At 41.1% G+C, this 25,139-nt stretch overlaps 1 protein-coding gene and 1 long non-coding RNA gene across 14 annotated transcripts in view; one reads left to right on the plus strand and one right to left on the minus strand.

Moving 5' to 3' along the window:
- Positions 1 to 24,506, plus strand: part of YEATS2 (YEATS domain containing 2) — a 113,607-nt gene extending 89,101 nt beyond the window's left edge. For 8 of the 13 annotated variants that reach the window (XM_059064516.2, XM_059064517.2, XM_067034112.1 and 5 more), the window contains 12 exons: positions 2,773 to 2,949; positions 4,070 to 4,256; positions 9,222 to 9,350; positions 9,844 to 9,942; positions 14,571 to 14,673; positions 15,606 to 15,679; positions 16,762 to 16,841; positions 17,792 to 17,993; positions 19,619 to 19,845; positions 20,730 to 20,804; positions 21,537 to 21,610; positions 22,729 to 24,506. In XM_059064516.2, the coding sequence (XP_058920499.1) occupies positions 2,773 to 2,949; positions 4,070 to 4,256; positions 9,222 to 9,350; positions 9,844 to 9,942; positions 14,571 to 14,673; positions 15,606 to 15,679; positions 16,762 to 16,841; positions 17,792 to 17,993; positions 19,619 to 19,845; positions 20,730 to 20,804; positions 21,537 to 21,610; positions 22,729 to 22,837 (1,536 nt within the window). In that variant the 3' untranslated portion in view covers positions 22,838 to 24,506. The remainder of the gene's footprint in view (positions 1 to 2,772; positions 2,950 to 4,069; positions 4,257 to 9,221; positions 9,351 to 9,843; positions 9,943 to 14,570; positions 14,674 to 15,605; positions 15,680 to 16,761; positions 16,842 to 17,791; positions 17,994 to 19,618; positions 19,846 to 20,729; positions 20,805 to 21,536; positions 21,611 to 22,728) is intronic. The other 5 variants (XM_067034117.1, XM_067034114.1, XM_067034115.1 and 2 more) reach the window with 3 other exon arrangements.
- Positions 17,713 to 19,834, minus strand: LOC136794246 (uncharacterized). Its single transcript, XR_010840700.1, has 2 exons — positions 19,521 to 19,834; positions 17,713 to 18,432 (listed from the first exon to the last, which is right to left on the minus strand). It is a non-coding gene; the product is annotated as an uncharacterized lncRNA (long non-coding RNA).
- Positions 24,507 to 25,139: the final 633 nt, after the last annotated feature.

The following is a 25,139-nucleotide window of genomic DNA, read 5'->3' on the forward strand; positions in this document are numbered from 1 at the left end:
GATTTGGGAAAATATAAGTAGAATGAGAAGATAAGACCAGAGAGTTGTTTAGATATGCAAACAGTAATGTCCTGTATATTTAATAAAATTTGCCAAAGCAAAATGAGAACAATGATCAGTTATAAAATTCACAGTATTTGTGAGAGGAAAAAAAATAACCCCATAATATTTTCTTAGAAGAAACAAAGATTTTCTAGACATTTCATTCTAAAATTTCTCTGGAGGGACTTCATATAGGAGATTCTGAATAGTGTTATAGGTGATTTCAGCCACAATATCCATATCATAAGTAAATGCTATAGGGAGTCTGGTGTATGTTTCTACAGCTTCTTTAGTATAGGTGGAAGAATAATGACAGGGAATTTTAACTGTGCAAGGGATATCAATGATCTGCAGGAGAATCTATAGCTAAATCTCAAAAACTTACCACATGAAACAAAGTGTAGAAGGATACAGACAGTGCGGATATCAACAAATAATGCACTTTTTTTTTTTTTTTTTTTTTGCGGTACACGGGCCTCTCACTGCTGTGGCCTCTCCCGTTGCGGAGCACAGGCTCCGGACGCGCAGGCTCAGCGGCCATGGCTCACGGGCCCAGCCGCTCCGCGGCATGTGGGATCTTCCCGGACCGGGGCACGAACCCGTGTCCCCTGCATCGGCAGGCGGACTCTCAACCACTGTGCCACCAGGGAAGCCCTAATGCACTTTTTATGACTGAATGTAGATTAGCAGTTCTCAAAGCATGAAATGATATTGGATTTTTGTCAAAGGCTTTTACTGTGTCTATTGAGAGGATCATATGGTTTTTCTTTTTTAGTTTGTTAATAAGGTGAATTACATTGATTGTTCAAATGTTAAACCAACCCTGCGTTCCTAGAATAAACCCTACTTGGTTGTGATATGTTATCTCTTTTAATGTATTGTTGAATTGAATTTGAATTTTTGCAAGGGATATTGGTCAGTAGTTTTCATTGTAATTTCTGTCTGGTTTTGGTATCAGAATAATGCTGGCCTCATAAATTGAGTTGGAAACTTCTCCCTCCTCTTCACTTTTTTGGGAAGAGTTTATGTCAACTTGGTATTATTTCTTCCTTAACTGTTCAGAATACACTAGTGAAGCCGTAATGGCTTGCAGTTTTCCTAATTGGGAAGGTTTTTAACTACAATTTCAATTTATTTAATAGATATATTGATAAGACTGACTATTCACATTATTTTGTCTTAAGGAGGTTTGGTAGTTTATATCTTTAAAGGAATTTTTAAAATTACATCTAAGTAGTCGAATTTCTTGAAACAAACTTGTTCATAATTTTCCCTTATCCTTTAATGTCTGTAGAATCTTTGGTAATGTCCCCTTTTTCATTCTTGACTTTGATAATTATGTATGTTCTCTTTTCTTGATCAGTCTAGCTAGAAGGTTTATCAATTTTATTGATCTTTTCAAATTACCAGCATTTGGTTTCCTTGAGTACTAAATGCCCTTTGGTCAGATGCTCTTTGCTGTTTTAAACCGGTATGAGGCCCCAGAATTCTTTAGGCAGTTCTTTAAAATCTTAGCTAATTTCTTCTAATCCGCTCATGTTGCAGCCAGTGCAGTGACTTTCTTTCTGTTCTGCCACAGCTAAGATGTTTGCTGTTACCTTTTATTAAGGTATAATTTACATAGAATAATGCACAGATCACAAATGTACTGCTCAGGGAATTTGGACAAATGTGTATGCTCTTGCAAGCACTATCCCAGTCATGATATAGAGCATTTCCATTACTCTAAAACATACCCTCATTTCTCTTTCCAGTTTTTTTCTATCACCATTTTTCTGTTTCTGTCACCATAGATTAGATTTTTTAAAAAAATTATTTACTTTATTTATTTATTTTTGGCTGAGTTGGGTCTTCGTGGCTGCATGTGGGCTTTCTCTAGTTGCGGTGAGCGGGGGCTACTCTTCGTTGTGCACAGGCTTCTTTTTGCGGTGGCTTCTCTTGTTGCGGAGCACGGGCTCTAGGCACACAGGCTTCAGTAGTTGCAGCACACAGGCTCAGTAGTCGTGGTGCACGGTCTTAGTTGCTCTGCAGTATGTGGGATCTTTCCAGACCAGGGATCGAACCTGTGTCCCCTGCATTGGCAGGTGGATTCTCAACCACTGCGCCACCAGGGAAGCCCCATAGGTTAGCTTTTGTCTGTTCTTGAACTTCATATCAACAAAATTATATAGCATATAGTCTTTTATGTTAGCTTCTGTTGTTGAACAGAATGTTTCTGAGATTTACCCATGTGTGTATTGATTATTCTTTATTTTTGTTATTTTTCTTTATTTTTGGCTGTGTTGGGTCTTTGTTGCTGTGTGTGGGCTTTCTCTAGTTGTGGCAGGCGGGGGCTACTCTTTGTTGCGGTGCGCGGGCTTCTCATTGCAGTGGCTTCTCTTGTTGCAGAGCACAGGCTCTAGGTGTGCGGGCTTCAGTAGTTGTGGCACGTGGGCTTGGTAGTTGTGGCTCACGGGCTCTAGAGCGCAGGCTCAGTAGATGTGGCTCATGGGCTTAGTTGCTCTGCAGCATGTGGGATCTTCCTGGACCAGGGCTCAAACCCATGTCCTCTGCATTGGCAGGCGGATTCTTAACCACTGTTCCACCAGGGAAGTCCCCTTCATATAGTTTTAATTAGCAAGACTTTCCTGGGGATGCACTATTTGGGGGGGGGGGTGTATGTAGGTAAGGATTAAATTGTGCCTATTAACCAGGGTAACTTACTACTCCAAATCCATTTTATTTCTGCAGGCGGCCCCAGGGGCACAGGCATCTCTAATGAAAATATCTGATAGCACATTGAAGTCTGTGCCAGCCACCTCACAACTCTCAAAGCCTGGAACCACAATGCTAAGGGTAGCAGGAGGAGTTATTACAACTGCCAGTTCCCCAGCTGTAGCCCTCTCAGCAAATGGTCCTGCACAACAGGTGAGAAGTAGCATGATAGTGGAAAACCATAATGAAGCATAAAAGCAGTAAAAATGTAAGATATTCATCAGGCACACTATTGGGCCATATTACTTTTTTAAAAATTCAAATATTCACATACCATAAAATTCACCGTTTTATTTTATTTTAATTTATTTATTTTATTTATTTATTTTTGGCTGCATTTTGTCTTCGTTGCTGCTCGCAGGCTTTCTCCAGTTGCGGCGAGCGGGGGCTACTCTTCATTGCGGTGCATGGGCTTCTCATTGCAGTGGCTTCTCTTGTTGCAGAGCACGGGCTCTAGGCAACTGTGCTTCAGTAATTGCAGCATGCGGGCCAGTAGTTGTGGCTCCACGGGCTCTAGAGCACAGGCTCAGTAGTTGTGGCGCATGGGCTTAGTTGCTTCGTGGCATGTGGGATCTTCCCGGACCAGGGCTTGAACCCATGTCCCCTGTATTAGCAGGCGGATTCTTAACCACTGCCCCACCAAAGAAGCCCTATAGTGAGTTTTTGATAAAGCTCGTATTATTCCATTTTTACATTCTGAGATTATGTCCTCTTATGGGGGGGTGTTGAGATAATCTTTTATAAAGTGATACAATAGGTGGTGAATTGTTTTAATGTGGTAATCCTATGATACCTCCTTGCTTTAAAATTTAAAAAATTTCCTGGTCCGGGCTTCCCTGGTGGCGCAGTGGTTGAGAGTCCGCCTGACAATGCAGGGGACGCGGGTGCGTGCCCCGGTCCGGGAAGATCCCACATGCCGCGGAGCGGCTGGGCCCGTGAGCCATGGCCGCTGAGCCTGCGCATCCGGAGCCTGTGCTCCGCAACCAGAGAGGCCACAACATTGAGAGGCCCGCGTACCGCAAAAAAAAAAAAAAAAAAAAAAAAAAAAAAAAAAAAAAAAAAAAAAAAACCACCAAAAATTTCCTGGTCCGTGAAATCTGAAAGTTTAGGAACCACCAAACTAGAGAAGCAGTCTTTTTAAATGGCATGACATTGAATAGGTAGCTAATAATAGCTAATAGCTAATATTTATTGGGTATGCTACATGGCAGTCACTGTTCTAAGTTACAGTACTTTCTTCTTAATATCTATTATTTCTGGTCCTGTGGGTTAGCAGTCGGAAGGAACAGCTCCCAGTTCATCGTCTACTATGACTTCTGTAATGAAAACTTCTGGGCAGCAGCAAGTGTGTGTGAGTCCAGCCACCATGGGACCCTGCAAGGCTGCTGCCCCCTCTGTCATCAGTGCGACGTCCCTGGTGTCCACACCAAACCCCATCTCTGGAAAGGCCACAGTATCAGGTCAGTTGTACCATAATATTATTTCTTGCTCCCTTCTTTGGGCTAGAGTATTTGTGGAAGGTCTTACATAATTACAATTTTTAATAATAAATTGTTAAAAATCATTAATTCAGCAGCATTTTCCATATAGCTGCCTTTTATTTTTTTATTTTTTAAAATTTTTTTTAATTTTTTTTTTGGTGGTACGCGGGCCTCTCACTGTTGTGGCCTCTCCCGTAGCGGAGCACAGGCTCCAGACACGCAGGCTCAGCTGCCGTGGCTCACGGGCCCAGCTGCTCCACGGCATGTGGGATCTTCCCAGACCAGGGCACGAACCCGTGTCCCCTGCATCGGCAGGCGGATTCTCAAACCACTGCGCCACCAGGGAAGCCCAATATAGCTGCCTTTTAGATGAATTACTCTTATTTAAAATCTAGATGTATATTTCAAGTCTGAAATGTTTTTATGGATTGAATAACAATTCTTAACTGATATAATAAAACATTAGTCATCTGGAACTCTTATGGGTATTTATTAGCAGTTTTGCATGGAACTCATGGTAAAACATCATACATCTCTTTTTGCTTTCATAAACAAAGTATATAAAATTAAATTAGCATTGTTGACTCCAAGACATGATTTTTTAAAAAATAAATTTATTTTATTTATTTATTTTTGGCTGTGTCGGGTCTTCGTTGCTGTGCACGAGCTTTCTCTTGTTGCGGCGAGCAGGGGCTACTCTTCGTTGCGGTGCGCGGGCTTCTCATTGCGGTGGCCTCTCTTGTTGTGGAGCACAGGCTCTAGATGTGAGGGCTTCAGTAGTTGTGGTGCATGGGCTTAGTTGCTCCGCGGCATGTGGGATCTTCCTGGACCAGGGCTTGAACCCACGTTCCCTGCATTGGCAGGCGGATTCTCAACCACTGTGCCACCAGGGAAGCCCCAAGACGTGATTTTTAACAGTAGTTATTATATTGGGTAGTGTTAGAATGACATGCTTGAGCTTTGGTAAGATGTATCCTTCCTCTGTGCCCACCCTGAATGGCCTTGGAAGAGTGTGCCTTTTACTTCTTTGGGTAACATAGAGCACAAATCCTGGAGCCAGATTGCCTAATACCTACCTCATAAAGTTGAGACAATTAAATGAGTTAATATAAAAATGCTTAGGATACAGTCTGACATGTAGTTGCCATTATATAAATAATTGCTGCTGTTATCATTTTTAGTGTCATCGTTGTTGTTAGTTCACATTCCCTTATCTGCAATTCTGAAATCCAAAAAGCTGTGAAAACCAAAGGTTTGTTTATTGTTTTTCCCCATAATGAATTTTAGGGTAAAATCTGACCTCCATTGACAGGCTGTTTATACTATTTAATATGAATATTCATCTTTTGCCACAAATATTAATGTGTTTGATTACACTGTACTGTCCCAGATGCCAGGGGCTGATATAATATACAGCATTGCTTCTCAAACTTGAAAGGTCGACTTTTTTTTACTATAATCTAGTACAGACAGATACTTCTGTAAAATACAATAAAAATATCACAACAAAGTCAAACTGTTACAAAACTTTTGAACACTCAGTATCTGTATTGCCTTGTTGCAGATTAATAATAGTTTACCAACTGGCACTGGTATACAGAAAAAAACTGAGTATTGCTAATATATATATGATATATATATCATACACACATGTGTATACACACACACACAAACATAAATACATACACACACACACCTTAGTAGCTTTGTATAAAGATTGTGGGTATTCTTCCCTGTTATTGCATGTAATTTGCTAAAATAAAAGCACAGGCTTGTGAGCTTTTTGGTCTATAAATAAATCATCTTAACGACTTGGGTATTAAAAAAAAAAGATTGTGGATATTCTTGTTGTTCTTATTATTATCACTAGATTCCATACATGAGTCTAAATCAAGCCCCTATGTTTTGTTTGCTTTTTGGGTAGAGACCAAAAGATTAAGGCTGGTTTATTTTTCCCATGATTTCTACCTCCCAGTTAAAATCGACCAAGTTTTTATATGGGGAGTGCTTGTTCTCTGCTGACTGAATGTTTAGAGGTACTGGGTTAGCACTGGAGTAGAAATTGTAGAAATAGAAGGAATTACTAGTTTAAGAAATGAATGCCCTCCTTTCTTCTGATTTTTAAATGAAGTCTCTTGCTTTAAGTTCTAGTTTCCTGAGATACTGCTGATGAAACTTTCTGTATATTATTTTCATAAGAGAAACAAACTGTTTTCTACTGACCATTTTGTGTGTGTATCCTTTTTTTTAAATTGAGGTATAACCTTTAATTTTTCACTTAAATTTTTTGTGTGCATTACAAACTGTTTTGAACAAGATTGCCATTGTGACTAGAGAAGAGTAAACAAGGGAAAGAGAACTAGGAGGTAAAGTCAGAGTGGTGGGGGCCAAATCACATAGGGCCTTTGTAGGTCATTGTAAGAACACTGATTTTTACTTCAAGAGAGAACCCATTGGGGGGTCTTCAGCTAAGGAGTAACATGAGCTGCCTTTTCCTTTTAACAGGTCACTGGCTACAGCATTTAGACTAAACTATGGGGCACAAGGTGGAAGCAGGGATTAGACCAAGTAGTAGACACTAAGAAAGAAACTTTGATGACGTATTAGGGAGCCCTGGCAACATGAGACTAAACGGAGTTCCAGAAAGAAAACAAAATAATGGGAAAAAAATGATCCAAGAAATGAAACAGTTTATCCCCAAATTGAAGGGCATGAACTTCCAGGTTCAAGAGGCACAGTGTCCAGCACAATGAGTGAAAGGTGGCTCACATGAAGGCACAGTTTGTTCATGAAATCAGAACACCAGTGACAAGGAGAAGATCTGAAAAGTTGTCAGAAAAATAAACAGAAAAGTTTAGAAATTACATTATCATTGGGCTTCTCAGTAGCAGTGCTGGAAGCTAGAATACTGCTTTTCAAAATTCTAGGGGGGAATTCTTGTGTAGTTGGCCAGATCATTACTGAGTATGAGGGTAGAAATATTTTCTGACAGACAACGTTTCAAATGTATTTTCTATGACCTTGTCTCAAAACATAACTAAAATACATTTTTCACCAGAGTGAAGAGGTGTAGACCAAGAAAGAGGACAGAAATAGAGAGGAAGGCAAAGGGAATTCCCAGGGTAACTGTGAAAGGGAGCTCCCCAAATGAAGGCTTTGCAGCAGGCCTAAAAAGCAACAGTCCAAATTGGAGCATATCAGAGTCCCAGGAAGGATAGCTCTTATTTTAAAAATGGAACTGTAAATTATTTAGGAGGTTTGACCATGTGGAGAACTATATAAAGGGTGATTTATAGCGTTTTTGAAGGACATGGGAAGACTTTAGTAAGATGTTGAAGGGAGAACTAAATAAGCAAATGAAAAAGAAGGAAATTATTAACTCCAGAAAATGAGATCGAGTCATAGCATCATGGTATTCTTTGGATCGATAGAGACCAATATTGGAGGAGAGGGAAGAGAGGGTGTAAATGCCTTACAATGCTTATCTACCTTAATAGTAAGTCAGTGTGTAACATCAAAATGAACCAAGGCCTACAATATACACGTTCTTTTAAAAAATGCTGAGATAAATATTAAAACACCAAAAGGGTTAAAAGTGTATGCTACTGGGGAACCAGATGAACACAGGGAGGTGGAGCAAAGGATGGCTATTTTTAGTTATATGCCTTTTAGCACTTTTTAACTTTTCAACTGATGAGCATGTAATGTTTTGATAGAAATAAGAATTTTAAAAATACGCAGAAACCAGGTCATTGTTTTGCTCTTGGAGGGCACATCTATTAAGTAATTACTACTTGACTGATCTAACACTCATCTATTCCAAAGAACGATTTTCTTGTTTATTTAAGGCTTTGTTCTTGAAAGTATTTAAGACTATTCCTTTTCTTAACTCAAGCTAACTGCATTCCAGTGCCTTAAAGTATCTTTAGTCCCTGTTGCTGTTTTTTTTAAAAATATTTAATTAATTAATTAGGCTGCGTCAGGTCTTAGTTGCAGCAGGTAGTCTCCTTAGTTGCATAATGCGAAATCCTCGCTGCAGCATACACGAGGGATTTAGCTCCCCAACCAGGGATCGAACCTGGGCCCCCTGCATTGGGAGCTTGGAATCTCAACCACTGCGCCACCAGGGAAGTCCTGTCTGTCGCTGTTTTTAAGTAGTTGTTATGATATGTGTTTGTGTTGTATCTCGTGTACTCTCTTTTTGTCACTTTTTTACTGGCCCTCTGCATGTCTAGAATAGTTTTATAATGGAAATGGGAGTATGGAAATTCTTTTAAAGCAAAGTGGGAGAGGATGACCCTTTCTAAAATAAGTGGAGAATATCTGGTTTGAAAAATAAAGGCTGCCCAGAGATAGGAAGTTATACGGTGAGTAGACAGACTGAAGTATTAGATATGTAAAGTTGTTGTAAAGGAGATGCAGATAAATTAGGACCAGATTAAAATGGACTCTGAATGCTTTGACTAATTTTGGAAACATTCTCTAGGCAGTCCAGAGCCAGAGAAGGTTTTTAAGTAGGAAAATGACAGTTATCCAAATCAAAATACAAAACTTTACATCCAGTTTGTACATATCACAGCTATATACAAAACAAATAAATTGTCATAAAAAACAAACATGGAAAAGAACTATCTCAAAATGATGATACTGGTTGTCTCTGCAGTAGGACTCTGGGTGACTTTTCTCTTTTCTATTATTTCCACTTTTCCAGAAATTTTTGTATTACTTTATGATAGCAGCGTAAAAATAAATCATTATTGTCGCATCATTGCTTCATTGAGAAATCAGCTGCATCCATTGCCTCATGCTTCCAGCTCTTTCTTTATTGAAAGGGTAAATGTCCTAAGAATGTCCTCCTGTGAGAAAATATGAGTGCTGAAGAGGGCATGAACTTCAAGGAAGCATCTGATCTTCAGCTTGGCCTTATCTTCCAACTTATTTTAGGACTGTTAAAGATTCACTCCAGTCAGTCCAGTCCCCAGCAGGCTGTCCTGACAATCCCCAGCCAGCTCAAACCACTCAGTGTAAACACATCTGGGGGTGTGCAGACTATACTGATGCCTGTGAATAAAGGTGAGTTCTTCACCTGTGGGTGTGGTTGTCTGTGGGTCTGTCTGGTGGGAAAGTCTGTATTCCGTCACTTGGTGGCCACTCCTCCCTTTTTTAGCCTGCCCTTTAGCTGTCACCATACTCCCTGGCACCACCTCTAGGACTGAAAGTAAAACCCAAATGATCCACTGACTTCTAAATAACTGCCCATTTCTTTAGTTGAGTAGGGGGGGTACATTTTAAGCATTTATAAGAGTGCAGGTTAATTGGATTTTTATTTTCTGAGTTTAGTGACAAGCCCCTATTTCCACAGTTGAAGATACCAGCTCATTTACCCTGGTACTAATAGTAAACAGCCACCTTGTCAATCACTGTATTAAAAAAGGACCATATCTGTTGTACTGCAATTGTTTTTGTGCTAGTAGTCTACAGAGGGGCTACCACCTGGGAGTTAGATCATTTTCATTAAAATAATTTCTATATTTCTTATATCCTCCCCTCCTTTTTTGCCTGTTAGTGGTTCAGTCATTTCCTACCAACAAATCGCCTGCCATTCTGCCTGTAGCTGCCCCAACTCCAGTTGTCCCCAGCTCTGCTCCAGCAACTGTTACAAAAGGTATGTAGTTTCCCACAGTATATTTGCCCAGAAGTTTTGTGCAAGACATAACTGTAATATGACTCCCTTGAATTTCAGCATCCATGAATCAGTCACTTCAAAAATATGTAGAGTGTTTATATATAGACTTGACATTAAGGGAAATACAGAGTGTATAAAGCATCATTTCTGCCCTCCAAGAACTTATAATCAGGTGGAAGAGAGTTGCAATAGACAGCAAGCAATGACTGATACACGCAGGGTAAGTGGTCTGGAAAATGAATGCCAAAGTATTTCAATCTAGGATGTCTGGTCAGGGAAGCTGGGGGTGTGGAGGTGGGTAGCACTTTTGTGTAGCACTTTGTATGGGACACAGATTATAACCTGGACTTCAGAGTGAAGCATTTTTAGCTGTGGAGGGATCAAGGGTCATGCCAGATTAATGGAACAGTAGAGACAAAGACTCAGAGGGTTTGTTGGGGGGATGAATTGGGACGAATTTAATTGGGATGAATCCCAATTAAAGGGATTCATCTGGGGTATGTAGTTGCAGTAAAGGAGCTGTAGGTAGGGCCAGACCTTGGCAGCTGGCAGTGGGGACATTTCTCACTGTTGAGTAGATGGAGATAGTACAGCGGGTTAACACATTTTGACATTTGTAACATCTACAGTAATGGTAGCTACCATGTGTAAGAGCCTAAAGTGTACTAGGCACCATGCTAGCTGCTTTTTATATATATATATATATATATATATATATCACTAATTATCACAGTACTTCAGGACAGCTATTACGCCCATTTTGCAAATGAGGAAACTGAAGTTTGGAGATACTAAGTCCATACTTTCCAAGTCTAGAAAACTAGAAAGCAGTACAGTCAGAATTTGAAATACTTTTCAGGCATGCCAGGATCTCTCATAATAGTCTTGTGAAGAGATGGATTTGGAACTTACAGCATGACCACCTAAAGCAAGGGTTGGCTGACTGCAGTCTGCTGCTCATTTTTTAATGAACACATGGCCATGCCCATTCATTTACATACTGTGTCCATGGGTTCACTGCAACCTCAAGAGTTGAGTAGTTCTAGCTGAGATCATATGACCCACAAAACCTAAAATATTTACTGATTAGTTCCTTATAGGAAAAGTTAGCTAGTCCTGATAAAAGAATTGATACTAATCTAGACCAGCATTTCTTCTCAGCAGTAGGTATATATCATAGGCCTTCCTCATACAGATTCTGATTCAATTAATTTCCTCATACAGATTCTGATTCAATTAATTTTGGACTGGGGCCAGAGCATCTCTGTTTTGATTTTAATTGAGGAAAATTTTGTGTAGTGAAGTGCAAAGATACTAAGCATACCATTTGATGAGTTTTGACAAATGTATAAACCCAAGTAACCAATATTGCATTCAAGCTATAGAAATTTCCATCACCTTATGCCCCCTTCCAGTCAATTCCCATCCCATATAGGCAACCACTGTTCTGATTTCTATTATGATAGATTAGCTGTGTCTCTTTTTAAACTTCATGTGAATGGAAGTACATACATTCTTTTGTGTCTGATTTCATTCACTCACTGCAATGTTTTTTGAGATTCAACCATGTTGTTGGTGAGTAGTATTCCACATTGTAGGGATGGGTGGATATACCATAATTTGTTTATCCTTTCTCCTGTTAGTGGAGATTAGGGTTATTTTCAGTTTGGGGCTATTATATGTAAGTCTCAACATATGTTTTCATTTCTCCAGTAGAATAGCTATCCCAACCTGAATATGCTGATTATATAATTTTGTAATTGTTTGCGTGCCAGATTAAAGTGAGTATACTTGTGGGAATTCCCTGGAGGTCCAGTGGTTAGGGCTAGGCGCTTTCACTGCCATGGCCTGGGTTTCATCCCCGGTTGGGAAACTAGGAACCTGCAAGCCATGCAGTGCGGCCAAATAAATAAGTAAATAAAGTGACTATACTTGCACCTATAGAACTGGAGTATCTGAACTTTTTCTGAGGCCTTCCTTTTGTTTTTTGAAGTCTTGGAATCACTAGGGGTTGGGGGAAGATGTATTGCTAACAGTGAAATTAGCAAGGTCACTCAATACAAGTCTGTATACATACAAAAGCCATTTTGATTTCTATATAGAAACTAACTGCTAACAACCCACTAAACATTTCTGAGAGAAATTTAAAAGATCTAAATAAATGGAAGGATATACCATTATAAATATAATAAATTATAAATAATTATATTATTTAATTATATTAATTTACTGAAAGACCTGATATGTTATTAATCCTCCCCCCAAATGACATAGATTCAATACAGTCCCAGTCAGAATCCCTACATTGTTGTTTTTGTCCTTGTGCAGAAACTGACAAGCTAAATCTAAAATGTATATGGGAATGCAAGGCCTAGAGTAGCTAAGACAGTCTTGAAGAACAAAAAGCCAGGGGACTTGGGCCACCAGATATATATAAAGCTACAGTAATTGAGATAGTGTAGTATTGGTTCAAGAATAGACAGAATATAGGGGTGGGGCAGTGGGAGGTACAAACGATTGGTCGTAAGATAAGCTCAAAGGATGTATTGTACAACATAGGGAATATAGCCAATATTTTGTAATAACTGCAAATGGAAAATAACCTTTAAAAATTATTTAAAAATAAAAATTTTTAAAAAACAAAAATAATTGAACAGAAAAAAGATCCCAGAAATAGACTCACACATATATAGTCAACTGGTTTATGACAAACTCAGTAAGGAAAGGATGTTCTTTTCAATAAATAGAGCTGAGTTAATTGGATATATCCATTTGGGGAAACAACAAAAACTTGACCCCTGCCTTACACCATAAACAAATTAATTTGAATTGGATCATAGACTAAATGTGAAGGTAAAACAATAAAGCTTCTAAAAGAATATGAAAAAAAAAATAAAATAAAATAAAGTGTAAAAGAATATGAGAATATCTTCATGACCTTGGGCAAAGAGCACACAAGAAAGCTAGCCATAAAAGAAAAGACTGATAAATTAGACTTTGTTAACACTAGGAACCTCATTTTATTAGAGGGACAAAATGAAGAGTGAAAGTTAAGCCACATCCTGAAATATAATTTGCAATTGATATATCTGACAAAGGAGTTCTGTTCAGAATATACACAGACCTAAGAATCAATATGAAAAAGACTGACACTAATTTTTTTTAAAGAGCAAGAAATGTAAACAGGTACTTCACAGAAGAGGATATTGAACTATCTCATAAGGAAATGAAAAGTTGTTCAACCTCATCAGTCATCAAGGGAATGCAAGTTAAAACTATAGTGAGATACTATTCTATCACCAAAATGAAAAGAACTGACATTACTAAGTGTTGGCAAAGATGTGAAGCAACTGGAACTCACATACACTGCTCATGGGACTACAAATGGATATAATTACTTTGGAAATCAGTTTGGCAGTTTCTCATAAAGTTAAACCTATATCTGCCCTATCATCAGATACACTTCTAGGAAATGCATATATCTGCCCTATCAACAGATACACTGCTAGAAAACACATGTGTATGTCCACCCAAAGACATATACAAGCATGTCCATTACATTGTTATTTTTAATAGCTAAAAAGATGCTGACACAAAAGGGTAGCACAGTATGATTCCAGTTATATGAAATTTAAAGTGGACAAAAGGTGGTTATCTTTGGCAGGAAAGAATGCCAAAAGCGTAAGGGAGCCAGGTTGAGGACTGGAAATACTCTATTTTGATTGGAGTGATGGGTACATGGATGAATACGTAGGTAAAATTTATCAAACTATACCCTTAGTATTTGTGCCTTTTATGCAAGTTATGTTATGCATCAAAAAAAAGGGGGAAGATGCACTAGTAGATCTCATTTGTAGACCCTTGCTTTTATGAAACTATTGAAGGATGTTGAGTAGGAAAATGACACTAACACGGTCCTCTAGGAAATTTTTCTGGTGCTCATGTACAAAATGGGTTGTTACGGAAGAGATTGAAGGCAGGGATGCTGACACAGAAGCAGCGAGTGTGTGTTCACAGTACTTTGATCAAAGAAGACTGAAAGTAAAGGAAGACAATGCTCCTGAGACATTGCTCTCTTCCATCAGTAGATTTGGTGATATTAAAAGCTGCATGTGATTAGCTTGGATTTTTTCCAAGCACAGCATATCTGATTTTTGCTTTTTGCCCTGTGTCTTAGAACACTAAGATAACGCTTAGCTGGAGAGATGATAAGCAAAAGGATATTAGAACTTAGAACAGGCCAGCATTGTATTTTAATGTGGCATTGTTCAAGTGTGTGTGTGTGTGTGTGTGTGTGAGAGAGAGAGAGAGAGAGAGAGAGAGAGAAAGAGAGAGATCTCACATAGCACTGTGGTTAGCCCTCTAAGAAATATCTAAAAAGCCACTTTATTGCCCCGCCCTGTCATGAGACCCAGGCTAACAGTTCTCCCCTTGTCTGCTGATCCTGTGATGATAGGCGCCATCTCAGCGCCCTGGCCATGTCTCTGCAGCAGCTGCTGTGGCAGTGTCCTCACTGAGTTTCCATGGAAGAGCTTTTGTTTCTGCCCGCATATGTCCTTCCGTCATTGAACCCTAACAGCTCTCTCATTGTTGCTCTTCCCTTGTAGTGAAGACTGAACCAGAAACACCTGTGCCAAGCTGCCCCTCTCAGGACGGTCACACAGCAGTGAAAACAGAAGAAAGTTCTGAGCTGGGAAACTATGTCATTAAGTAATTATTTCAGTCCTCTCTAAGGGAGTTGTGATTTCAGTGTGTTTATGGTACTTTAAAAAAACCATCCCTGAGACAGCTGCATATGTGTAGAGTTGTGTGTATGAGTTAAGCCCTTTGATGGGTGGAAACCTTCTGTCCGTGTGTGGTGAACAAGTATTACCATTTGCTGCACAGCTCAGGAGTCTTCATTTAACCCCTTGACATGACCTCTGAGCAGCACTTAATTGTTGCCTCAAAAGCCTCTGCTGCAATTACAGATCTCCCTCCATTTGAGCTTACCAACATGAAGTTTCTTTGCTGAATCTTTGGGTATGAAATTTTTCACAATGTAATTACTCAGGTGTGTATACATTTTGTGTCAGAGTATCCACATACCTGCCTAATCTTAAACAGCTGCCTTTTCATGGCCCATACAGACTCAGTGCTTCTAAAAATACTCCCTGAGATTTTCTAACTTCTGAATTGGGAACCCACTTCTGACTGCATATTTTGAAGTATCTCAAACTGCTGGGAATGGTAGAAACTTAGCCACTTCCACATGACAGGTGACAGCATGAACTGTAATAACCCTAAGAAAGGCATTGTATGATAGAATTCCCTACTCTAGTGACAGTCACATTGCAAAAAGATTACGTGGCTATTTAATTTTAAAATATAGATAAAATGAAATGTCAGGTTTGCATAATTTGTCATTCTTGGGGTTTCATCTTAGTGGTGACTTTTTAAGCATTGAATGCTCTTCATTTATAAAGAAGGCTATGCATAGAAGGAAGGACATACCAATATAGTTGGTTTAAGTTTTAATTCCCTTGGAAAGGAGAAGTATATACATAAATTCATGTGTGTTATATGTACACACACACACACACAGAGTTAGAAATTGCTCTGTGTATTCCCTACCTTAATTTTCTTTTCTTTGTCCTTCTCAGGATAGACCATTTAGAGACTATCCAGCAACTCTTAACAGCAGTAGTAAAGAAGATCCCTTTAATCACTGCAAAAAGTAAGACAATACTGAATATATGGATGCATTTTTTTTTTAAAGCTGTGAAGTACTTGGGATATTGAGTCACCTTGAATCACTTGGTGTTATAATTAATACTGACATGGTAGTTATCAGAGGTTTTAGCTACAGCTGTAGCTCATTTGTAGGGTTTTAGAATTCACAATATCTTGGTCAGTTAGTCTTACTATTTTCACGGTTTGATCTGCAGAAGGAATTTTTTAATCTTTCATCTAACACTCACTCTGTAGAAATAAACGACTGTCAAGACCTCCTGCAGTGAAGTCTCCTCTATCCCTGCCCATTGTCAGCAAGACTGAACAGTTTGCTTCTCAGCCCAATTTCTCTGACAAAATCAACAGCCCTCACCAAGGGCATGACCGACAGCCTGTGGATACTTAGGCGTCGGCTCTCGGGCAAGATCACCTGCGAACATTTAGAGGGAAAGGATGAAGCAGATTATCATTTCACATTCATGGGAATATGAAAACAATAGGCCAAGTACAGACTACCTTGCTTATTTTTTTCGAGCTGTAATAGCAAAGAAATTATTTTCTTTTTTCCCCTCAAAGGGGTCATTTCGAGGTAGCTCAAAGTAAACTCAGTGATTTTTCTAGCCCAGCAGGAAAAAAAAATTTTTAATCTTTTTTAAAAAAATTCAGACACAAATACAGAATATTAGAGCTGACAGGCAGTTCAGGAACCATCTTTCCCAGTGGTCTCATTTTACAGTTAAGAAAACTGAAGCCCAGAGAGAGGATATAGGTTGCCCAAGGCAGCTTAGTGAATGGCAAGGCCAAGGCTAGATCTCAGGTCTCCTGTTCCCAGTGGAGTGCCATTTCCACTTATTTTAATAGGTAGTCTACTGCCATAAAGCTTTCTCTACCAGAGAAGCTGATTTCCCAGGGAGGGCTGCTATTCTGAGAACACACGAATAAGTGTGTTATGTTGCATCTGAACTTGCCTGTTAAGGAACATAGCCAATAAAGAGGTCTAAAGAAACTTTTGGACATGCTTCCAGCAAATAAGATTTTATTTAAATCATAACTTTATTCAGAGTTTGCTGGATATGTGCATTCTAGGTGAAGATGCCAGCTGTTTTTCTGCAAAATCTGTGGAGCAGTATTATGGCTGGAACATTGGGAAAAGGAGAGCTGCTGAGGTAATCCCATGTTTGCTGCAGGCCACCACTGAGAGCCTATTAGAGAAAGTAACCAAAACACGTGCATTCTGGCTGCTTCCATAAACCTCGTCACATGGAGCAATGATAAATTTTGCAGCATGTTTTGTTAAATTTCTTTTTTTAACTTTATTTTTTGGCTGTGTCGGGTCTTCATTGCTGCACACAGGCTCTTCGTTGCGGCGCCAGGCTTCTCTCTAGTTGTGGCATGCGGGTTTTCTCTCTCTAGTTGTGGCGCGCAGGCTCTGTAGTTTGTGGTGCTCGAGCTCAGTAGTTGTGGCGTGCGGGCTTAGTTGCCCCATGGCATGTGGGATCTTAGCTCCCCTACCAGGGATCGAACTTGCGTCCCCTGCATTGGAAGGCAGATTGCTTTACCACTGGACCACTAGGGATGTCCCTCATTAAATATTTGATGGTAGAACTTTTTCCTTAGTTAAAAATCTCATTCTCCAAAGACATGTAGCTAGCCTTTGAAAGATCTACTTTTTCCTGCATTGGTAAAAATTTCTAAAAAATTTTAAAGAATTATATTAAAATTAAGTCAAGTATTTATTACTCAGTGTGGTAGCAACTATGCCAGACAGTAAGGTTATAAGTGGAAGTAGCAGGTACAAAGGCATGCTTAGGAAGCTTTGAGAAAGTCAGTGTGATGAGTTTGGGTAAGGCTGGGAAGGGTGGGGAAGTGGGAAGTCACAGGTTACAACCAGGTGAAACACCTTATAGGCCAAACCTAGGAATTTCAGTTTTATTTTATAAGCATTAGGTAAGAGTTCTTTTACTTTTTTTAAAAACTGAGGAGTAATACCATCAGATTTTTTTTTCCTTAGAAAAAAATGATTCTAACAAGTTAGCATGGTAGTTTAGAGTTGGGTGATTTATTTGAACACGCCAAGTTGAAGAATTCTCCCCCTCCCCCCTCAATTTTTTTTAAGTGGCAAAGAGCGATGACAATGCGAAAAGTCTTACAAGAAATACTGGAAAAGAATCCAAGATTTCATCACCTGACTCCGCTTAAAACCAAGCACATTGCTCACTGGTGTCGCTGCCATGGCTACACCCCACCTGACCCCGAAAGCCTGAGGAGCGACGGGGACTCGATCGAGGATGTGCTGACCCAGATTGACAGCGAGCCAGGTGAGCACTGGTGGGCCTCTGAGCACCAGCAGCAGCCGAGAGGTGTTTCCCTGGAGCACACGGTCATCTCTCAGCCTCCATGGTTTTCGGGCCACGTCAGCCCCAGCAGTTTTCAATGCTCTCTCCTTCAGCTGAGGTGAAGGGACCTGAGGACTCCAAGAGCTGCCTTAGAGAACAGGAGCCCACCCTGGGTGTCCCGCCCACCCCCCAGGATGGTCCCTACGGAACTATTTGTGCCCAAGTGTCCCAGGTGTTGTGCCCCAGCCAGGAATGTTCTGGCCCATGACATGCAACAGGAACACACTGTTCATTCAGGAGCCCCCTTCCTCAGCATCATTTCTCCTTTGAAGACCTTCTTGATCTAACTCCTTTCCTTGTGGTAGAAGTGACTTCTTCCTTTGTGACCTTATAGCCACCCTCACACAGGTGAGTCTTCTCCCTGAAGATGGGGACGATGTCTTATCTGTTACTTTATCTCCAAAACCTAGCCTGGAAGTGCACTGCCCAGTGCTGGAGGCACAGGTTTAAACAACTAATAATGTTGCAGATAAAATGAATTGTTTTATGATAAAGACACGAAGAACTGAGCTATATGTGGGCAGGGGTGCGGGGGAGCTGGGTATAAAAGACATATGGGGAAAATATTTTGAGTTTCACCTTAATGAATAAGGAGTGTTTTCTCCTCTCAACCCCATTTCTGTAGAAAAACAGATGCTCCACCTCCCAGTCTGAGGGAACCTGGAGCACAGGGAGGATCTGGGGGGCTTCCTTTAAGACTTAGCACAAGTCCCGTTTTCTCCATGAAGCTTTCTCCAGAGCCCTAACGCAGGGTGGCCTCTCCTTTCTCCAATCTCCAGCGGTATTTAATATCAGAACCTTGAGGGTTTGTCAGATTTATATCTAAGCTCTTTGGAGAGCAGAGACCAGGCTGATTACTTTTGTGCTTCACCTGTAGTGTATGTAAAGCACAATACTTTACCTGTACTAGGTTTTCTGTTAATATGACTGATTGATCTGTGAGCATCCTGCCAATAAAACAGAGAAAGCCAGGAGCTGGCTGCTCTACCTCCATCCTGCTGGCTGCCCTTAACTGCATCTTGTCCCAGTCTGGACCTCACTTATTTATCTATAAAATTAAAGGGATGCACTAGAAGATTCCCAGAGCCCCTGCTGGCTTTAAACTTCTAATACCCTTTGTTGGGCTTTTTCAACTTATTAAAGACTGGATGCATGGTATACACTAAAATGTTAGTAGTACGTATGTCTAAGCAGAACCTGGATGATTTTTAATTTCTTCATTGTGCATTTCTAAATTCTCCAGATTTAAAATTTGAAAAAAAATTAGTGGAGTGGGAGGATGGCCTCATTTTTGGTGGCGTAAGTATGAATTATGTGCAGTTTTGAATTAGAGTTTTAACACAAAATGCCTGTCTTGGTGCTTGTCTCCCTTATGAATTACTAGTTCTCATAATTATAGATCCATAGAATTTTAGAACCAGAAAGAAGGTCAGCTCCCTTGATACTTACCCTTCTTCTCTGGGTCCCAGGCCGTTGGCCCCTTGGAGATGGAAAGTCCCTTTCTTTTGTCACCACAGCTGTCCTAAGACTGATTACCTCTCATTTAGAGTGCCCGTCATCATTCTCCTCTGCCGACAACCTCTGCCGGAAACTGGAGGACCTGCAGCAGTTTCAGAAAAGAGAGCCGGAGAATGAGGAGGAGGTGGACATCCTCAACCTCTCAGAGCCGTTAAAGATAAACATCAAAAAAGAACAGGACGAGAAACAGGAAGAAATGAAATTCTACCTGCCACCAACACCAGGCTCTGAATTTATTGGTGACATCACACAGAAGGTAGGGGACTAAGGCCTGTGCTGCTGGGTCCCTAACCAGGTGCAAGGTGCTCGGACGTTCAGCCTTAGAAACTGACACCAGACTTTCTGGTGAAGCAGGTGTATGATTTCCTTCTGCCTGGTAAACCTGGGCTCTGCTCTCTGGGCATCTGCCTTACTACATCAGGGCCCTTGGGCAGGAAAATGAATTACATGTATAGCGAGGCTGCTCACTGAACATGAAATTGAAGCAAAGGCAGATAGATGTAGGCAGTTTTTTACTTTTCATCTCCTCTTTTCTCATTTGCCTCAGTAGAAGCACCTTTCCCTCATGAGGCATGTCATAATGAGCTCTCCCTGACACTGTAATAGCTCCCAAGTGCCCTGCCAGGGTGTGGATGTGGCACTCAGTACCTTTATGGTACAGGAGAGAATTATCTACCTACCTCCAGTGGAATGCAGCCTCACTTCAGCATCTGCCTGCTGCACGGCTGCTTGGGACCCAAGTGATGAAAGATTAGGTTTTTTTCACCTACAAAGATGACAAATGGGGCCGTTTCCAAGTATATCTTCATCACTTATTGCAAATAGGGCCTGAGAGTCTGATTCCAGGCTTTCCGGTATGTTGCTCCCACTGTCAGAATTCATGGCAAATCCTATGTTCTCTCATGAAGGAGATTTGAGGGTAAGAGCAGGATTATAATAGCATTTTTAACAATCCCTTAGAAACACGGAGTGGTAGGATAACAGATTTTCTGGTTGTTAGATATTCTGTGTTACTTCTTCATGAGTTTTGTCCAGAACGTTTGTGGAGTTATTCTTCCACCCAGACATCATCTTGGGTATCAGAAGCGTGCTTGTTTTTCATGTAGACATAGAACAAATGGCTTTCTTCTGCTCTTCCAGATTGGGATCACCCTGCAGCCTGTGGCGCTGCATAGGAATGTGTATGCGTCGGTGGTGGAGGACATGATTCTGAAGGTGGGTGCCTGTAGGCAGCAGAGGGGCTGTGAGCTGCCGTCAGGGGCTGAAGCGCTGAGGGGCCAGGCAGGCAGGACAGCCTGGATGCCATGCTGCTTTGAGTAAGACAAGGACAGAAATGGAACAGAGATGACAGGCTTTATGATTTCTCAGCTTATTCGGGCTTAAAGTTTTCTTTTTTTTCCTTCTGATTTTTAAATGAATTAAATTGTAGTTCTACAAGAAGTTTCTGTGCTGATGTCACTCTAATGATATCTTTCAGTGCCATTTCAAGTGCTTTTTAAGTAGCCTGAGGTGAGAGTCAGAGGTCTCAGTGCTTAAGGAGGTGACTCACATATCACAACAACAGAAACAGCCATAACTGTCCCATCCCTCGGTGAGGGGATGACAAAACCAGGTTCCTTACCCAGCTGGATCCTAGCTCAGCAGTTCCTTTCCTGGTAGATCACCTCCAGGAGCAGGGATACCTCACAAATAGCCCTCACCTGTTCTCCTTAAAAATAATGTCTGATTAATGAAAATTACCCCCTTCATAATTTCTCAGAATCATAGCCTCTGTAATTGTGGGCTATTATTTGTGGTCTATTATTCGAACCTTTAATTTTTCCTTAAGGACTTTTGATCCTTAGATACAGCTGTTTCCAAGTTTAGGGTATGGGATGGGGTCAGCTGCATCCCTTCTTGCCAGCAAGCAGGTGGCCCTTTTGAGAGTAACAGCATCTTCTGTTGTAGGCTACAGAGCAGCTGGTCAGTGATATCCTGAGACAGGCTTTGGCGGTTGGATACCAGGCAGCGTCTCACAACAGGTACCATTATCTTTTTAGTTGGTGGTATCAGGCTGACAGATATTTCCTCACAGTTTAGTTGCCCATCATGATGTTTTAGACCTAAGTCAGTTCAGTAGGAGGTGTCAGTGCTTGGGACATTTCTCAGAGCCAGACAGACTTGGGGGTCTGCTTGGTTGTTTTGAGACAGTCTCATGGTTGTGAGAGGTCTGTATCTTCACCGTCTCTACTGCATAGACCCTGTTCAGTAGGCCTCTGTTACAGGGTTGAACAAATTACCAGTTCGTTGCCATTGAAGATAATAGCAGTGTTTCTTTCGTGTCAGATTTAGGGCCAGGCACTGCATTATATTACCTAATTTGTTCATTTCAGAACTCATACTTCCTTTTTAGAAATCAGGAAGCCCGGCTCTAAAAGGTAATCTTGCCTGGCTTTCCCAGCAAATACATGATAGAACCTAGATTTAAACTTTGATCTCACTGGCTCTATACCCACAGGCTCACCAATGCTCTTTGCAGCCTCTCTTAATTGTCATTGATTGGGACGCTGAATTTTGCTCTTTTCCTGGGCCCTGAAAGAATGACAGACAGGCATTCCTTTCAAAGGAAACAAATTTATGTTATTCTGTTGTGCTTAAAGGCTGTCATAAATTTATATAACTTTAACAGAATACCTGAGGACGTGAAGCACACTTGGCCTGCCATAACTCCATCTCCCGTCTTTCCAAGAGATGGGCTGTGTGGTGCATTGACTCAGCTCTCATTCGGCTGAGACTGAATTACAGCAATAACGTTCTGTTCTGCTTTACCTCCTTTCTCTTTTCTCAATCCCCGTCTTTTTTTTCTTCTTCTTAAATCATTCAACCACCTGATTGAAATCCATCTCATGCCTGTGGTAGGAAGTCATATTTGAGCCCTAAATAGGGCTGACCGGGAAGAGGGCAGGCCACCTCTCCACCAGAGTCCAAGGAATTAGTGGGAAAGAAGAGGGGGAGAGAGAAGGCACCTGGCCGCTCCCCATCCCCAGAGTGGCCCTAAACCTGCTAGAGCCTGTGCATGGGATGGTCCTTTCGGTAACTTAATTGATTAAATTATTTAGATATTTTAGAGAATCACTAACATCTTTGTTTTTTGGACCAGGATTCCCAAGGAAATTACAGTGAGTAATATTCACCAGGCCATTTGCAACACTCCTTTTCTGGACTTCCTCACAAACAAACACATGGGGATATTGAATGAAGATCAGTGAACAGAATGAAGATGCCCCTAGGAAAGCAGGATTCGAAGTCTTGAACTGTGATGACTCTTCTATTTGAGAGAGAAGGTAGTTTTCCGTGTGCCTCAGAGTACGATGGCTACTAAACCATTGCCTCCACTGAGTAACACCAGTGTTCAGTCCCAGGTCAAATCCTTTTAGAAGAGAAGTTTGTTTCCTGATTCTAGAGTGAAGCCATGAGTGGATGCATGCTCTGTCAGCTTGAATCTGTTCCCTCTCTGTGCAAGCTCCATCGGTCTCAAAGCAGGGTCAGGCCCCATGTATCAGGCCCTTCTGTCCTCTGCGTGTTTTCCAGGGGGCACCTTGGGCCTGAGTCTCCCTCCAGGAGGCGGAAAATGAGTCTGGCAAGCTAGAGATCTGTTTCACCCAGTCTGTGGGCTGGGGTTACAGCCCCCCACCCCCGCCCCATTACCCTGATAACATGTGGAGGAGGGCTGGGCTTCGGCACTCAGACCCCAAGCATCGGCTCAGGAAGCAGTGATGCTGTGCGGAAGACACACAAGCCTGGGAGGCTGCAGACTGAGAATGCTTCTTTCATGGAACACAGGAGCATTACGACAACCAGTCTCAGCACCGTCAGGGGATGGACAGGTCCCAGCAAAGGTCTGACTACAACCGAGAAGCTCTTAGCCATAGACAGACAGCACCCACAAAGCCCGGGCACTTGGCAGACTCAGGCCAGCTTTGAGTGTGTGCCGGGCAGAGAGCTGGTTCCTCACCATTGGTGTGGTCTGCAGGAGCTTCTGCTGCTGAATCCACGTTGAGTGGCCAGTGGGGAGCAGCCCCTCGGACAGTTCAACCTATCCAGTGGATTTGGTGTCTCGTTCTTCTCTGTCAAGAAGGAGTTTTTCCCAAGAAGAAAAGTGTTTTAAACACTTGTGAGTGCCTTAAAGGTAGAGAAAGGACTGTCAAAGCCAAGACACGGGGATGTCAGTGCTCAGAAGCAGTGAGAACAGACTGTCATAAGCAGAGGCCATCTCAGTGGGAGGCAGAAGTGGACGGAAAAAGGAAAGTTAGCCGCGCCCTGCATGATGTCCAGTTTCATTATAGACACTTTACCCCAATCTTCCTGACAGTCTGTGTAGAATTAAAGAATTTATTCTCAGCAGTTAGGAATCTGCTCCAAGAAAAAGTGAAAGCTGTAAGTCAGAGCCAAAGAAACTTATCCAAGCAACATAATTCATGTTTTCATGAATCCTCTAGATGTTTGAGTCAGGAGAAGGTGGGGAGGCAACTATGAGAAATCTGCCCTTTAGTCAGCATCTGAGGACTGCAGCTGCAGAGGGAAATTACTCAGTTAAGACATAGGGCATGTCCTGGCTTAGTAATAAAACAGTTTAGTAAGTAGTAAAGGCTCAGATAGTCCATACATAAAATACTCCAAGCAAGGTTAATGGGCAAGTGTAGACTCATTCAGCAGTGGACTATGACTCAGATCTAAAGGATGAAGATTTGATCCAAATGAGAACAGAGTCAGTTATTACAGGTGTGAAAGCCTCAAGAAATTATCTTTTTGCAAAAGAAATAGTAAGCGATTTAACAGTCCCCATATATGTTAATGTTGCAAATGTATTTGTATCATAATGTGTAACATAATTGTGTAACAAAAATATCTACAATAAATAAGTATTTGTGATGGGTTTTTCTGAGTTTGGAGCGCCACACTTTGGTAGGGTTTTTCTTACATTAGGTCAAAAAGAGCTGGGATGAGGCAAAGGTATAGGTGTTTGTGTACTTGAATTAATTCTTCCACTTCTTTCCAAAAAGAATTTGCAGCTACTTAAAATAAGGATTACAGTTATATAAAAATCTGAAAAAGTTTTGGAAAAATGCATGTTGGTCCTGGCCATAGTGCTTTCTGACAGCTTGGAGCAAAGGAAAACTACCTGATTGAGCTAAGGCCCTCCTCAAAGCCAAGGCAAAGAGTAAAACAGCTACTGTTTTCCAATCAAGAAGCACACTGGTTTGTCTGGCAAGAATGGGTCTGTGCTGAGGCCAGAAAGAAGTCACTCCTGTGACCCAGTCCTGCTGGGACCATCTGCTATCACAGTGGCTAAAAAATTACAGCAAGTGCAGAAATATTTCAGAAATGACTATTATTTATATCCACCTTTAGTAAGAACTAAAAGCTTTGAAAGCTTTGGTTCTTCAAAGGTAAGAAGTTCTTTGGGGAGGAGGCCCTGTGATACAATCCAAGTATGTAGCTTTCTTGGGAGCAGGCTTCACTTAGTGTCAACCTTTAGGAAGTTGATGGTCTGGAGGAAGGAGAATAGGG

The sequence above is a fragment of the Kogia breviceps genome, chromosome 5 (assembly GCF_026419965.1).
Source record: "Kogia breviceps isolate mKogBre1 chromosome 5, mKogBre1 haplotype 1, whole genome shotgun sequence".
Classification (NCBI taxonomy): Eukaryota; Metazoa; Chordata; class Mammalia; order Artiodactyla; family Physeteridae; genus Kogia; species Kogia breviceps.